We start from the raw sequence: 15,165 nt of genomic DNA on the forward strand, positions 1-15,165 counted from the left end.
CACACTTGCTTTCTAGGGGTTGCTAGAATACAAATGTAACTATCAGTGTTCATTATTTAGATTAAGTTGTTTCCAAAGCAACTTTGACAGTTATAAATAAAACTCAGAAACCTTGAGTTAGGAAAATGGAAAAAAAAGAGATAAAAATAAATGGAATTTAAATTGCTTTAGAAAGCATTAGTCTAGGTCAGAATTTATGAGGGGAAAAGAACTGGGCACCTTGTTTAGGGGTTTTGTGTATTAAAAATATTTCATTTCCAGGGTGATTTCCAAGTTTACATTAAATAGAAAATAAAAATCCGAATTGCTTTCACATGGCAGGGCAAATAAAACTTTTTTTGAAAGTGGTTACGATTTTTAGCATATTATTATGTACACAAAATAAGTAGAACTAATCCTACAATAAATCACATTTTCTGGGTACTGAGTCTAAGAAGAGACTTGCGGAACAACAGAATTATGAGCTTTCCATTTAATGTGTTGAGCAGGCTGGTCAATTACAATGTCACAAAATGTGGCAAAAATGGCTGTCCTGAAGTCACGGATTATGTTGGAACATAGTTTTAGGGAAAGAAATAAAGTGAAGAGAGAAAAGGAATGCAGAAGTGGAAAGGCAGTGACTTAAAATATCTATTAACCCCTCCCTCCCCCAAGAGAGAGAGACAAACCAAGAAAAACTCTTAACTATAGAGAACAGATGGTTACCAGAGGGGAGGGGTGGAGGGTGGAACAGGTGAAGAGGATTAAGGAGTGCTCTTGTGATAAGGACTAATACACAGAATTGGGGATCACTATATTGTATACCTGAAGCAAATGTAACACTATATTACATACCTATACTGGAATTAAAAAGTTGCAAAATTCTTGCTACTTGCAGACTGAAAAGGGGACATCTAAAGACACAGAGTAACAAACCTTTGTCCTTAAATCACCATGTCACGATAGGAAAATGTGCCCCACCAATTCTCTAAGAATACAGGAAGTCTCATTACCTTTGGCTACATCAGTGGCCCAGGTCATAATGTGATCCATGTCCATCTCTTCACTTCTGTTACTATTAATGTAATCATAGAGTGATCCCAGAGAAGCATATTCTAGTTTCAAAGGAAAAGAGAAGCATACAATTAAAACCAAGGTGCCTTTCAGAAATAAGACTGAGTATACCTGAAACTAATATATGTCAATTCTACCCAAATAAAAAAGAACAACAAAAAAATTGAAAAATAAGACTAAATTCTCATTGAGAAAATGTGTTAAATAATTTACCAAATAACATTAAAAGCAAATAAAAACCGTTCCAGGCTGTGGTTTCTAAAAATTATTGTCTTCCTGAAAAGATATCTGTTAAAGACAAAACCACTGAAAGAATGAATGGTAAAACTTCAACTGAGGATGAACTCAAAAGCTTTCTGGATGGAACTGAGACACATAGGGAGGTGCTGGAAGAACACATCTGAAACAAAGGCAGGCACGTATATAGGTATTTCTTTAAAAACCGTCATTCTAATGAGATAGAGAAGATTAAAATACATAAGCAGAGTATTTATGTGACAGGGTAAACAAATCAAATCTTGTTGCATCAGGATTTAGAAGAGCCCTCAAAACATAAGCACATAAAAAACCCAAGAAAGTGAGAAAATTCCTTCAAAAGTGGTTTTGAGAGCCTCTGCCTTCAGCTCAGGTCATGATCCTGGGGTCCTGGGAAGCCTGCTTCTCCCTCTGCCTCTCTCCCTCCCTTCCTCTCTCTCTTAAATAAATAAATAAAATCTTCTGGGGTGCCTGGGTGGCTCAATCAGTTAAGTACCTGCCTTCACCTCAAGCCATGATCCTGGGGTCCTGGGATGGAGCCCTGCATCTGTTTTCCTGCCTGGTGGGGAGCCTGCTTCTCCCTGCTTATACGCTTTCTCCCTCTGTCAAATAAAGAAATAAAATCTTTTTTTTTTTTTTAATGGCTTTGAGATATAAATTACATACCATAAAATTCGCCTGTCAGTGTACAACTGGGTGATTTTCAGTAAATTGACAGAGCTGGAAACCACCACCACAACCCAATTTTAGAACCTTTCCAGCACTCCAAACGGTTCCCTTGTGCCCATCTGCAGTTAAGCCCCTCTCTAAACCCCAGCCCCGTCGTCTAATTTCTGGCTCTACAAAGGTATCTTTTCTGGATATTTCATATAAATGGAATCATGCAGTAAGTGGCCTTTTGTGTCCGACTTCTTTCTCTTCACAAGATGATTCCAAGGTTCACTCATGCTGTAGCTTGTATCAGTACTTCGGTCCTTTTTATTGCTGAATAATAGTCCATTGTGTGGATTTACAATTATTTTATTCACTCACCAGTCAATAGACATTTGGACTGTTCCTGGTTTTGGGCTATCAGGAATAATGTCCTACGAAACTGTGAAACTGCTTTCCAAAGAGGCTGTACCATTTCATACACCCGCTAGCACTCTCTGAGGGTTTCAGTTTCTTTACTTAGTACTGTCCGTGTCTTAATCACAGCCGTTTTGGTGAGTAGAATTCTAGTGGCATCTCATATTGTTAATTGCACTTTCCTAGTGACTAATGAAGTTGAACATCTTTTCACGTGGCTATGAGACCTGAGTATATATTCTCAGGCAAAATGTTTATTTCAATATTTTGCCCAATTGAAGATTTGGTTGTTTTATTAATCCCGAATTTCAGGAGTTCCTTGTTTATTCTGGAAGCAGGTCCTTTATCAGATTTAGGATCTGCAAGCATTTTCTCCCAGTCTGGAACTTGTCTTTTCATTTTCTTAACAGCATCTTTCAAAGACCAGAAATTCTTAATTCTGATGATGTCAACTTAATTGCTTTCTCTTTTATGGACTGTGCTTTGGTGTCATATTTAAGAACTCTCTGCCCAAGTCAAAGGTAAAAAGATTTTCTCCTATTTTTCTTCTGAGAGTTCTATACTTTAGCTCTTACACTTAGGTCTATGACCCATGTTGGGTCTATGACCTATTTTTTTGTGTGTGGTTTAAGGTAAGGATTTAATACCACTTTTTCACATGTGGATTTCTAATCGTCGCAGCACCATTTGTTGAAAATACTATCTTTTACCCATTGAATTGTCTTGGCACCTTTATTGCAAGTCAATTATCAATCAGTGCTAAGATTTTTTTCCCCTAAATTCTTAATTTTGTTCCTGTATCCTTGAGCACTATATCACTGATTCCTACAGATTTACAGTAAGTATTAAAATGAGGTAGTTTGAGTCTTCAACTTTGGTTCTTTTAAAATTCTAGGTCTTTTGCATTTCTCTGTGAATCTTAGAATCACCTTGCAGTTTCTTATTTTAAAAAATCTGCTGGAATTGAGATAGGAATTGTTTTGAATTTATCAATCAATTTGAGGAGAACTGCGATCTTGACAAAAATGAGTCTTCCAAACCACGAACATGTAATGTTTCTCAATATTATTTATATCTAGAGTTTCTCTCAGCAATTTTTTATACTTTTCAGGGTAAAAAGTCTTACACTTCTTTATTCAATTTATAATCAACTATTTTATTCTTTTTGATTCTACTTGTATCCAAGTAGAATAACTGTGAATAAAATTTTATTTTTTTAAGATTTTATTTTTAAGTAACTACTACATCCACAGTGGAGCTCGAGCTCACTACCCCAAGATCAAGAGTCATGCCCTATTGAGCCAGCCACATGTCCCAAAAGAAATTGTTTCTTAATTGATTAATCAATCAATCTGGGGATTCTTTGGGATTTTCTACACACAGGATGTCATATAAGACAGTTTTATTTCTTTCTTTCCAGTATGGAATCCTTTTATTTTTCTGGTCTAATTGCGCTGGCTAGAAATTTCAATATAAGTACATGTTGCTTAGATGTGGCAAGAGTGGAACCTCAGGAGCGCCTAGGTGGCTCAGTGGGTTAAAGCCTCTGCCTTCAGCTCAGGTCATGATCCTGGGGTCCTGGGATCGAGCCCTGCATCGGGCTCTCTGCTCCAAGGGGAGCCTGCTTTCTCCTCTCTCTCTGCCTGCCTCTCTGCCTGCTTGTGATCTCTGTCTGTCAAATAAATAAATAAAGTCTTACAAAAAAAAAAAAAAAAAAAAGAGTGGAACCTCACTCCCTTGTCCCCAATCTTAGGGGAAGAACATTCAATTTCACCATTAAGTATGACATTAGCTATGGGGTTTTGTAGATGCTATCCATCAGGTTGAGAAGATTCCCTTCTGTTCCTACTTTACTGAGATTTCTTATGATAAACAGATGTTGTATTATGCCAACAAGTTTTATCTTTTTATTCTATTATCTATTATAGTACCTTACATTAATTGATGACAGATGTTAACCCAACCTTGCATCTTTGAGATAAATTCCATTTGGTAATGGGATATAATCCTTTTTAGAGGTGGCTGGATTCAGTTTGCTGATACAGCTCTTCTTCGACTTACACTGGGGTTACATCTCAATAAGCCCATCATAGGATGAAGACTGAGTTAAGTTGAAAAATGCATGTAGGGCACCAGGATGGTGCAATCAGTTGGACATCCGACTCTTGGTCTCAACTCAGGTCATGGTCTCAGGGACAACTGTGGGATCGAGCCCTACGCTGGGCTCTGTGCTCAGTGGGGAGTCTAGTTGAGGATTCTCTCTCCCCCTCTGTCCCTTTCAAATAAATAAATAAAATCCTTTAAAAATTGCATTTAGTACCCCTAATCTATCAAACATCATAGCTTAGCCTAGCCTATCTTAAACTAAGTGCTCAGAACACTTAGATTTGCCTATAGTTGGCAAAATTATCTAAAACAAACCCCATTTTATAACGAAGTGTTGAATACCTCATGTGATTTACTGAATATTGTACTGAAAGTGAAAAACGGAATGGCTGTATGGGTACAGAATGGTTGTAAGCCTATCAGTTGTTGATCATATGGCTCACTGAGGGTTGTGGTTCATTACTGCTGCTGCCCAGCATTACAGAAGAACATGGTACCACATATTATGAACCCCAGGATAGATCAAAACTCAAAATTTGAAGCACTGAAGTATGGTTTCAACTGAATGCCTATTCCTTTTGCATCAACATAGTCAAAAAACTGTGAGTTGAACCATTGTAATTTGGGGACCTTCTGTCTGTAGTTAAGAATTTTTCCATCTATGTTTATGAGAGATATTGGTCTAAAGTTTTCTTTTCTTACTATGTTTTTGTCTGGCTTTAGCATTGGGATAATACTGGCCTTACACAATGAGTTAATAAGCATTCCTTCCTCCTTTATTTTCTGAAGGAATACAGGAAGGATTGGCATTTTTTTCGATAAACATTTGACAAAAAGCACCAATGCAATTATCTGGGTCTGGGCTTTTCATTATAGAAATGTTTTAAATTTCTGACTCAAATTTCTTTACTTATTATATGTCTATTCAGATTTTCTGTTTCTTCTTGAGTCAGTTTTAATAATTTGTATCTTTATAGGAATTAGTTTATTTCATCTAACTTGCCTAATTTGGTGGCATAAAATTGATGACACCATTCCTTTATAATCCCTTTATATTTCTGTAGAAGCCATAGTGCTGTCTTCTTCATTTTTGAGTTTGCTAATATATATCTTCTCTCTTTTCTCTTGGTCAATCTAGCTGAAGGTTTGTCAGTTTTATTTATCTTTTCAAAGATCAAATTTTTACCTTCACTGACTTTTCTCTATTATTTTTCTGCTATTTTATCATGTCCTGCTCTCATCTTTATTATTTCCTTTCTTTGCCTTGCTCTGGGTTTATATGTTGCTTTTTGGGGGGTTTCTTAAGGTGGAAGTTTGGATGATCAATGTCAGACCTTTCTTTTCTTTTTTTTTTTAGATTTTATTTATTTATTTGACAGAGAAAGACAGAACACAAGCAGGCAGAGAAGCAGGCAGAGAGAGAGGGGGAAACAGGCTCCCTGCTGAGCAGAGAGCCCAATGCAGGGCTCAATCCCAGGACCCTGAGATCATGACCTGAGCCCAAAGCAGAGGCTTAACCCACAGAGCCACCCAGGCACCCCAGACCTTTCTTTTTTTGACACAGATGTTTAAAGTTATAAATTTCCCTCTAAGTTTTACCTGTCTCTTATAATTGTGTAATGTTGCATTTTTCATTTTTCTTTCTGTCCAAAATATTTTAAAGTCTATGGTAATTTCTTCTTTGACTCACTGAATATTTAGAAGTATATTGTTTAATTTCCAAAATATTTGGAGGGATTTTTCAGATTTCCTTCTGGTGTTGCTTTTTTTTTTTTTTTTAAATAAACATATAATGTATTATTAATCCCAGGGGTACAGTCTGTGAATCGCCAGGTTTACACACTTCACAGCACTCTCTGGTGTTGATTTCTAACTGTTAAGTTAGAAATAGAGTTATCTATTGTAGTTGGAGAACCTACATTTCAGTATTCCAGTTCTTTTAGATGTATAAAGATTTATTTCATAGCCTAACTTATGTTATATTCTGGAGAATTTTGGATATGTGCTTGAAAAAAATATGTATTCTTCAATGGGCTGAATTCAAGTATTGCTGAATTGCCTATTTATTCTTTAAATTTTGTCAGTTTTAGTTTTATGTTTTTTGGCAACCTGCTGTTAGGTATGTATACCTTTACAATTGCTGTATCTTCCTAATGTACTGGTGTGGTTTTTTTTTAAGATATTATTTGTTTATTTGACAGACAGAGATCACAAGTAGGCAGAGAAGCAGGCAGAGAGAGAGGAGGAATCAGGCTCCCCGAGGAACAGAGAGTCCAATTCGGGGCTTGATCCCAGGACTCTGGGATCATGACCTGAGCCGAAGGCAGAGGCTTTAATCCACTGAGCCACCCAGGTGCCCCCGTACTGGTCTTTTTATCATTTATGAAATGACCTTTTTCATCTCTAATAATATTTTTTCTCTTAAGCCTATTTTGTCTGAAATAAATACAGTTACTCCAATTCCTCTCACTGTTATTGTTTCCATGGTAGGTCTTTTTCCATCTGCTTACTTTCAGCCTGTGTCTCTGAATCTAAAGTGGGTCTCTTGTACACAACACACAGTTGGAGCTTGCTTTTTTATCCATTGTATCAATCACTGTCTTTTAGCTGGGAAGTTTAGACCATTCACATTTAATGTAATTATTGATATGGTTGGATTTGATTTTGGATATTGTTTTTTATATGTATCCTGTCCTTCTCACTCATCTCTTCCTTTTTTACTGCCCTCTATGTTAATATTTTTTATTTATCATTTTAATTCCTAAGTCAATTTTTTTCTGTATTTCTTGAGTGGACGTTCTTTGTGATGGCTAAAGGGAATACAAAATGCATCTTAATTTAGTATGATCTACTTCAGCTTAACACTAACTTAATTCTAGTAAAATACAGAAAATGATACAGCTCCATTCCCTCCCCCATTTTTATGCTATTACTGTAAAATATACCTACATTTGTTAAAAATTTATTTATTTGAAGGGCTCCTGGGTGTCTTAGTCGTTAAGTGTCTGCCTTTGGCTCAGGTCATGATCCCAGGGTTCTGGGATCGAGCACCACGTCAGGCTCCCTGCTCCTCGGAAAGCCTGCTTCTCCCTCTCCTACTCCCCCACTAGTATTCCCTCTCTCACTGTGTCTCTCTCTGTCAAATAAATAAATAAAATCTATTAAAAATTATTTATTAGAGAGAGAGAGGAGGAGGAGAGTGAGGGGGACAAGCAGACTCCATGCTGAGTGCAGAGCATAATGTAGGGCCCAATGCAGGGCCCAATCTCAGGCCCCTGAGATCATGACTAACCCCCCCAGGTGCCCCATCTACATTTTGTAAGTAAGCAAAACAGTGTTCTAATTATTGCTTTATACAATCTTATGTTTTTAGCAATGTTAAGAGAAGAAATAAGAACAAATATACATACGGAGTATTTTATATTGACCCACATATTTATTATTCCAGTACCCTTTATTTTTCCTTAAATTATTATCTGCTGTCGTTTTCTTTCTGCCTAAAGAATCAACTGCCTTTAGTATTTCTTGTAAGTCAGAACTAATAGCAACAAATTCTCTCATCCTTTATTCAAGCACATCTTTGCTTTGTCTTCATTTTTAAAGGAAAATTTTTCTGGATATAGTTTTCTTCTTTCAGCATTTTAAATGTCTACTGCTTTTGGCCCTCCTTGTTATAGATAAGAAGTTAGCCATTAATCATATTGTTCCTTTATAGGTGAGAAATTGTTTTTATTTGCTATTTACAAGATTTTCACTTTGTCTTTAACAACACAGTTTGAGGGTGCCTGGGTGGTTCAGTAGGTTAAGCTTCTGTCTTGGATTTGGGTCAGGATCTCAGAGTCCTGGGATCGAGCCCCAACATTGTGCTCTCTGCGCAGCGAGGAGCCTGCTTCACCATCTCTCTCTGCCTACTTGTAATCTCTCTCTCTCTCTCTGTCAAATAAATAAAATCTTTAAAAACAAAAACACGGTTTGACTATGATGTGTCTAGGTGTGGGTTCTTTTCAATCTATCCTACTTAGAGTTCATCAAGCTTCTCCAGTATGTAGATAAATGCATTTTATCAAATTCAGGAAGTTTTTTTGGCCTTTATTTCTTCAAATACTTCCCTATTTTTTCCATTTTCTATTTTTTACTTTATCTATTTTTCTATTTTCTATTTTTCTACTCCTCTTCTCTCTCTGCTACTACACAATAATTGGTACACTTGATGTCATCCATAGGTCTTTAAGGTTCTGTTTCTCTTTCCTCAAGTTTTTTCCTCTTTTTCAGACTTGATAATTTCTATTGGCCCAATTTTAAGTTCACTGATTTTTTTCTCCTTGCTGTCTCAAATCTGCTGTTAAGTCACTCTAGAGAACTTTTTTTTTTAAAGATCTTATTTATTTGAGAGAAAGAGTGGGAGAGAGCATGAGAGGGTAGAAGGTCAGAGGGAGAAGCACTCCCCATGGAGCTTGGAGCCTCATGTTGAACCAAATGAGCCACCCAGGTGCCCTAGAGAATTTTTTAAAAAAAATTTTTAAAAAATTATTTCCTTTTCTACTCCAGAATTTCCATGGGGTCCTATTTCTTAAAAATTCTATTTGCTTGATTAGAGTCTCTATTGTTTGATTCACTTTTTTATTTTTGTATAATTTTTACTTTTACACCAAAGTTATTAATAGCTACCAAATAGCGTAAAATTACAATGATAATCTTAGATGAACAAAGGAAAGGCAAAGAGCTTTAAGTTTTACTATGAAATAGTCTGGTCGAACGTAACAATGGTGACCTTAGAAATCTATATTACCACATAATCTAGACAAGTAAACTGCCTTCTATAAATAAAAATATCCCTGGTGATACAGTATTTGAATAGTTTTTGGTTACTAAAATAGCATTTAGTAGAAGATTCAGCACCTTTAAGAGTTACTATAGATGCCAAATACAAAGTAATGTTCACCTCCACCACCAAAAAAAATTAATCCTCAGAAAAGAGGGAGTCACCTTTTACTAAGATAAATTCTAAAATCTCTCATAGGGTACTCTCTCAATTTATTTTGTACATCAAAACATATTTGGCGAAAAATATCTGAGCCTGAGATTACCTTAATCAAAGGTAAATTTTAAAGGCTAACCGAGTTATCCCTATGAGTGAGAAACCAAAAAAAAAAAAAAAAAAAAAGGCAACAAAACAAAATTTAACACAGACTAATCACTTCTGGACCTACAAACTCTCCATTACTGAAAACATGAGTGGTTCAGTCCTTAAGCATCTGCCATCGGCTCAGTTCATGATCCCTGACCTGACAAGTACAGTACTGGGAGTGGAGGAGATCCCAGAGTCCTGGGTTCCAGCCCTGCATGGGTTCCCTGCTCAGCGGGAAACCTGCTTCCCCCTTTCCCACTCCTGCTTGCGTTCCTGCTCTCACTGTCTCTCTCTCCCTCTGTCAAATAAATAAATAAAATCTTTTTTAAAAAATCACTTAAAAAAGCAATACAGTTATGGTTATAAATATGCCCTGTGGGACTAAAATATCCACCAACCCTGATGTTACGCCATTGGATACTTCAAGCTTGGGATGAGTATCCAGATAGCACACACAGAAATCTAAACTACTGTATTTTGAACATCTTAGACTACAGTGAAGTGGATTTTGTGACCCTGGGATTTATATTATGAAATATTTATCTGTCTTCTTCTTGTTTCTGAAACAAAGCTCTTAAAACCTGTGGAATTTTCTAAGCAGGAAGAGTAATGGGAGCATCTTCTGTTATAGTATTTGGTCACTGTCCTTGCTTCCCCCATTAGCTCCAGAGCCATCAAGGTGAAAGGAGTGTCATGTTATTCATAAAGCCCCTTTCAACCACATTTGAGTTTATGTTAATGAAGTGCCTTTTGGAAAGCCTCTTAGGATGGGAGCTATTCTACAGGAGAACCAACTAGAATTCCCTCTGGGGAGGGGAGAGGGCTGGAGTTGAAAATCACCAACCGCCAGTGCTTAATCAACCATGTCTATGTAACAAAAAATACAAAAATCCAAAAGGATGGGATTCAGAGAACTTCAAGATTGGTGGAGAAGAACATCCACATGCTGGGAGGGCGTACCCCAAACTCCAAAGGAACAGAAAACCCTGTGCTCAGGACTCTTCTGGACTTCATCCTATGTATCTCTTCATCTGATAACTTTTCATATATCCTTTGCAATAAACCAGTAATCTAGTAAGTAAGCTGTTTCCTGGAGTTCTATGGGCATCCTCCAAAGAGGGAATGTGGGAACCTCCTATTTATAGCCAGTAGTCAAAAGTATGGGTGACAACCTGAACTTGAAACTGGCATCTGCTGAGGGGAGGGGAACTCTTGCAGGACTGAACCCTAACCTGTGGTATCTGACTCTATCTCCAGGTAGATCATGTTAGAAGTGAAATAAACTGCAGAGCACCCAGATGGTCTCACAGACTCACTTGGTGTGGGAAAACTATCACACACTTGGTGACCAGAAGTGCCTGAAGTGAATGAAGTACAGTACTGAGAGTGGAGGAGACACACAGCGCGGTGTTTTCCCATTGAAGATGTACTTTGAAAACCATGTTAAGATAATTTAAAAATGGGTTCAGATAATGAAAAAAACATGGATGTTGAAGATACATTATGAAACGAAATTGCTTCACGAATGTGAGGGTGCAAGAAAGGCACTACGAGTATACTATTTCATGTAAAACATGATCTTTAAATATGTTGGTAGGTAAACCATTTTAAAAAGGCATATAATTATTTCATCCTTTTTGTCTTCTCATGGCAAATTAAGGACCCACCTTATGCACACATGATACATGCTTTAAAAACCACTTCACTTCCCCCTAGAACAGTTTATTGGACTTTGGAATAAAACATTTGTTTTAATTCATTTTAAAAAGGGTCATTAAGAACCATATTAAGGAAACATTTCCTTTTGATTTCTAAGTTAATTTTTCCTTTTTAGTTTTATGGCAACCATAGCTGGCTTTGAAAAATGTAAACATTAGGGACGCCTGGGTGGCTCAGTGGGTTAAGCCGCTGCCTTCAGCTCAGGTCATGATCTCAGGGTCCTGGGATCGAGTCCCACATCGGGCTCTCTGCTCAGCAGGGAGCCTGCTTCCCTCTCTCTCTCTCTGCCTGCCTCTCTGTCTACTTGTGATCTCCCTCTGTCAAATAACTAAATAAAATCTTTAAAAAAAAAAAAAAGAAAAATGTAAACATTAAAAAAGAAAAGAAAAAAGAAAAATGTAAACATATAGTCACAATCTTATTGAAACAAACGCCATTATCACAAAAATCTCTTTATAATATTACCAAGTAAACTTAATTTAGATTATAACTAATAGTACAAATGAATTTAAGTAAATATCTGGAATTTGTTTTAACAAAACGTGACACTTATTTCTAATTGGCTAATAAGATCAACACAACATCAAAACATGCAAATTAGATGTGTCTGTGACTGAAATACATCAAGACTGAGTTCAAGGAAATGAAATCAGGCGCTTAAAAATTAATGTTCTCCATGCTTGAGGTTTTTTTTTAAAGATTTTATTTATTTATTTGACAGAGAGAGAGAGAGAGAGATCACAAGTAGAGCAGCAGGCAGAGAGAGAAGGAGAAGCAGGCTCCCCGCCAAGCAGAGAGCCCGATGTGGGGCTCGATCCCAGGACCCTGGGATCATGACCCAAGCCAAAGGCAGAGGTTTAACCCACTGAGCCACCCAGGGGCCCCTCCATGCTTGAGTTTTAATGAGGATTTAGGTCTGTCAAAGAATCGCATAGAACTAGTATCCTTTCTGAGAGTAGTGGTAAGAGGTCATGTGGAATTAGTAACAAGTTTAAGAGGTGACAGCAGCCGTAGAGCACAAAGATGTAATTTCCCAGGTCCTGAGACCTTCAGCCACCTTCCTCTGGAGTCCTGGGACCCAGTCTGCCTCCAGGTACTTTCTGCAGTATTCCTCTCCAAACTGACTCCAAAAGAACCATGTGACCCAGTGTATAGCACCTTCCCTCCCAGGAATAATTACCATTACACTCCCAGCCATCAAGTATCTGTGAAAATACTTGTTAAAAAAAAAAAAAGAAGAAAAAGAAAAAGAAAAAAAAGATAAAAGAATGGGAGCAGTACAGAATTAAGAGGTTTCCAAAGACGAAAGAAAACTTGATCCATTATTGAATTGTTTCTTTTGACTTTGGAGTCTGAGGTTCTGGTCACTCCATTTCTTTGTAGATCTAGGGGAAAGATGCTCACTTCCCCTCCAAGGGAAACCAAGTGGCAGCTCCCTCTTGGACTCCTCCCTAGGTTCCCCTATAAGCAGGTTTTCTAAGTCTGTGATGGAAAGTTTTGGCACACATGCGCACACAGGGGCGCACACACACATACACATTCCCACCCTGGAATCATCTACTCTTGTCACTTCATTCACATAGGAGAAAATGAAGACACAGATCATCAGACCCATCTATGCAGCTTTGGCAGAATCAGGACAAGACACATCTCCCAATTCCCAGGGACATTCTATTCTGATTGATAAATTTTCCTCCAAGTCCCCCATCTGAGCACCAATAGCTTCTTCCTGCAACAACCTTTCCTAGGAACAAACTCAAGTGGAATGGATTCAAGTCATTCAAGTTGCCCCTCACAGAACCCCAAAATCTGAGGAAGATGACAGAGTTCAAAAGAGGGGGAGCTGGCTAAGCTGAGTGATCAAGGTCTCTCTGCCTGTTTGTCTCTCTTTTCTCCCTTAACATCCCCATATTAGACCTATTTGTGTCCATTTCAAGAGGCAGAAGAAGTACTGTCATCCTGAGCCCACGTGAGCTCCCAGACTAGGCTCAGTTTGCATGTATGCCCAGAACATGGCTGGATCTTTAAGCTGCAGGAAGTGGTCTGAAAAGCTCAGATATTTCTTTGGTAGATACTTGTAAACATACAATTAAAATTATTATCTCCAGAAACAAAATTAACCTTATCAAAATAATACATTTTAAAACACCAAAACTTGGCTAAGAAGTATCTTTAATAATCAACCTCACAGGTCAATAAGAGAGCTATGAATAAATAATTTACTATTTCCTGACAATTGTGAAACTTGTGTGGTTTTAAAGGAATGTTTAATGTTGGGGCATCTGGGTGGCTCAGCGGGTTAAGCCTCTGCCTTGGGCTCAGATCATGGTCTCAGGGTCCTGGGATTGAGCCCCGGGATCAAGCCCCCCATTGGGCTCTCTGCTCAGCAGAGAGCGTGCTTCCCCTCTCCCCCTCTGCCTGCCTCTCTGCCTACTTGTGATCTCTGTCAAATAAATAAATAAAATCTTAAAAAAAAGAAAAAAAGAAATGTTTAATGTTAACAGTTGCTTATTCTTGGCTCTATAGGGAAACAGTTATAGATCTAAAAAGAACTAATCAATTATAACCAAAGATTTGGGGAAGGTAAAGATGCATGAAACAAAGGACTGGCTAGTCCATAAAATAACTAAGTGAAATCAAACTTTCTCACCCAAGTCCTTGGATGCTTTCTTCATCTTTAGAATAAGAAGAACTGGGTTGAGTATGCTGGCTAACAGTGAGTGTCCCTCACAACCTCCCGGGACTCAGAAAAAACTCTTGGAAAAAGGAATTCATACCATGACTTCAGTTCCTTTTTCTACTCCTCAGCCTTACCTCTAGAAACTACAAGACTTCCTGAATAGTCCACGGAGTTCATTAAAGCTAAAGTCTTTCACTCAAAGGGTTTAATTTAGGCTAAAAGTACAAGACCAGAACCCCAGTTTCTAATCTCTTTGGAGCACCACACTTTCATCTACTAAATAGTAACTTAAGCCACAAACAAGGATCAGAAAACTCAATTCAGGGGCGCCTGGGCGGGGGGCTCAGTCCATTAAGCGTCTGCCTTGGACTCAGGTCGTGATCTCAGGGTCCTCAGATTGAGACCCCTTTTCCGGGCTCCCAGCTCAGGGGAGAGTCTGCTTCTCCCTCTCTCTCTGCTCCTCCCCCTACTGGTGCTCTCTAATAAATAAATAAAATCTTAAAAGAAAAAGAAAGAAAACTGGATTCAGATTTTTAAGGTAAACCTAACTAGTTAAAAGTAAATACAATGGACTAGGAAAGGCGAAGCAATATGGCAAGTGGGTCAGGGACAGAATTAAATTTTAAATCAGAAATAGGACTTAAAAGATTAAATGTGGTTTACACACTAAGAATATAACCCATTCTTAGATATCCAGGTTAACGGGAAATATACAGGCTCCAGACTGAAAGCTGCCGCATTACCCCGTTTTAAGGCATAGATCTAAACATAGCTAAATGGGGATAAAATTCCCTCCACTTAAGAATTTAGGTAAAAATGCTGTTTATCAGAATAAAAGCATGTTAAACTGCTCGCTGCTCGAAGGTGGAAGTAACAGCAACCATGTCCCTAGGCGGGTAAGAACCAGTGTACCCAGCCTTCTAAAACTAGCCCCGTCTAAAACTAGACAAGAAGCTTCTGTGTAAGATCAACCTGAGAAATTTTTACCAACGGTTCAACCGCTAGCTGGATGACCTTGGGAAAGGTCCTTAAGTTAGAGTTTTAGTTTCTTATTTATAAAAATTATTCATAGAAATTATTTTACCTATCTCATGGAGTCATTGTAAGTATCAGAAGAGATCATTTATAAAGAGTACCTAACTCACAGCTCTTTATG

At 37.8% G+C, this 15,165-nt stretch overlaps 1 protein-coding gene across 5 annotated transcripts in view; it reads right to left on the minus strand.

Annotated features, from left to right (window-relative positions):
* Positions 1–15,165, minus strand: part of MAP3K20 (mitogen-activated protein kinase kinase kinase 20) — a 179,032-nt gene that overhangs the window by 79,307 nt on the left and 84,560 nt on the right. For all 5 annotated transcript variants that reach the window (XM_059167018.1, XM_059167015.1, XM_059167016.1 and 2 more), the window contains one exon: positions 993–1,094. In XM_059167018.1, coding sequence (XP_059023001.1) covers positions 993–1,094 — 102 coding nt within the window. The remainder of the gene's footprint in view (positions 1–992; positions 1,095–15,165) is intronic.

Source organism: Mustela lutreola, chromosome 3 (assembly GCF_030435805.1).
Source record: "Mustela lutreola isolate mMusLut2 chromosome 3, mMusLut2.pri, whole genome shotgun sequence".
Taxonomy (NCBI): domain Eukaryota; kingdom Metazoa; phylum Chordata; class Mammalia; order Carnivora; family Mustelidae; genus Mustela; species Mustela lutreola.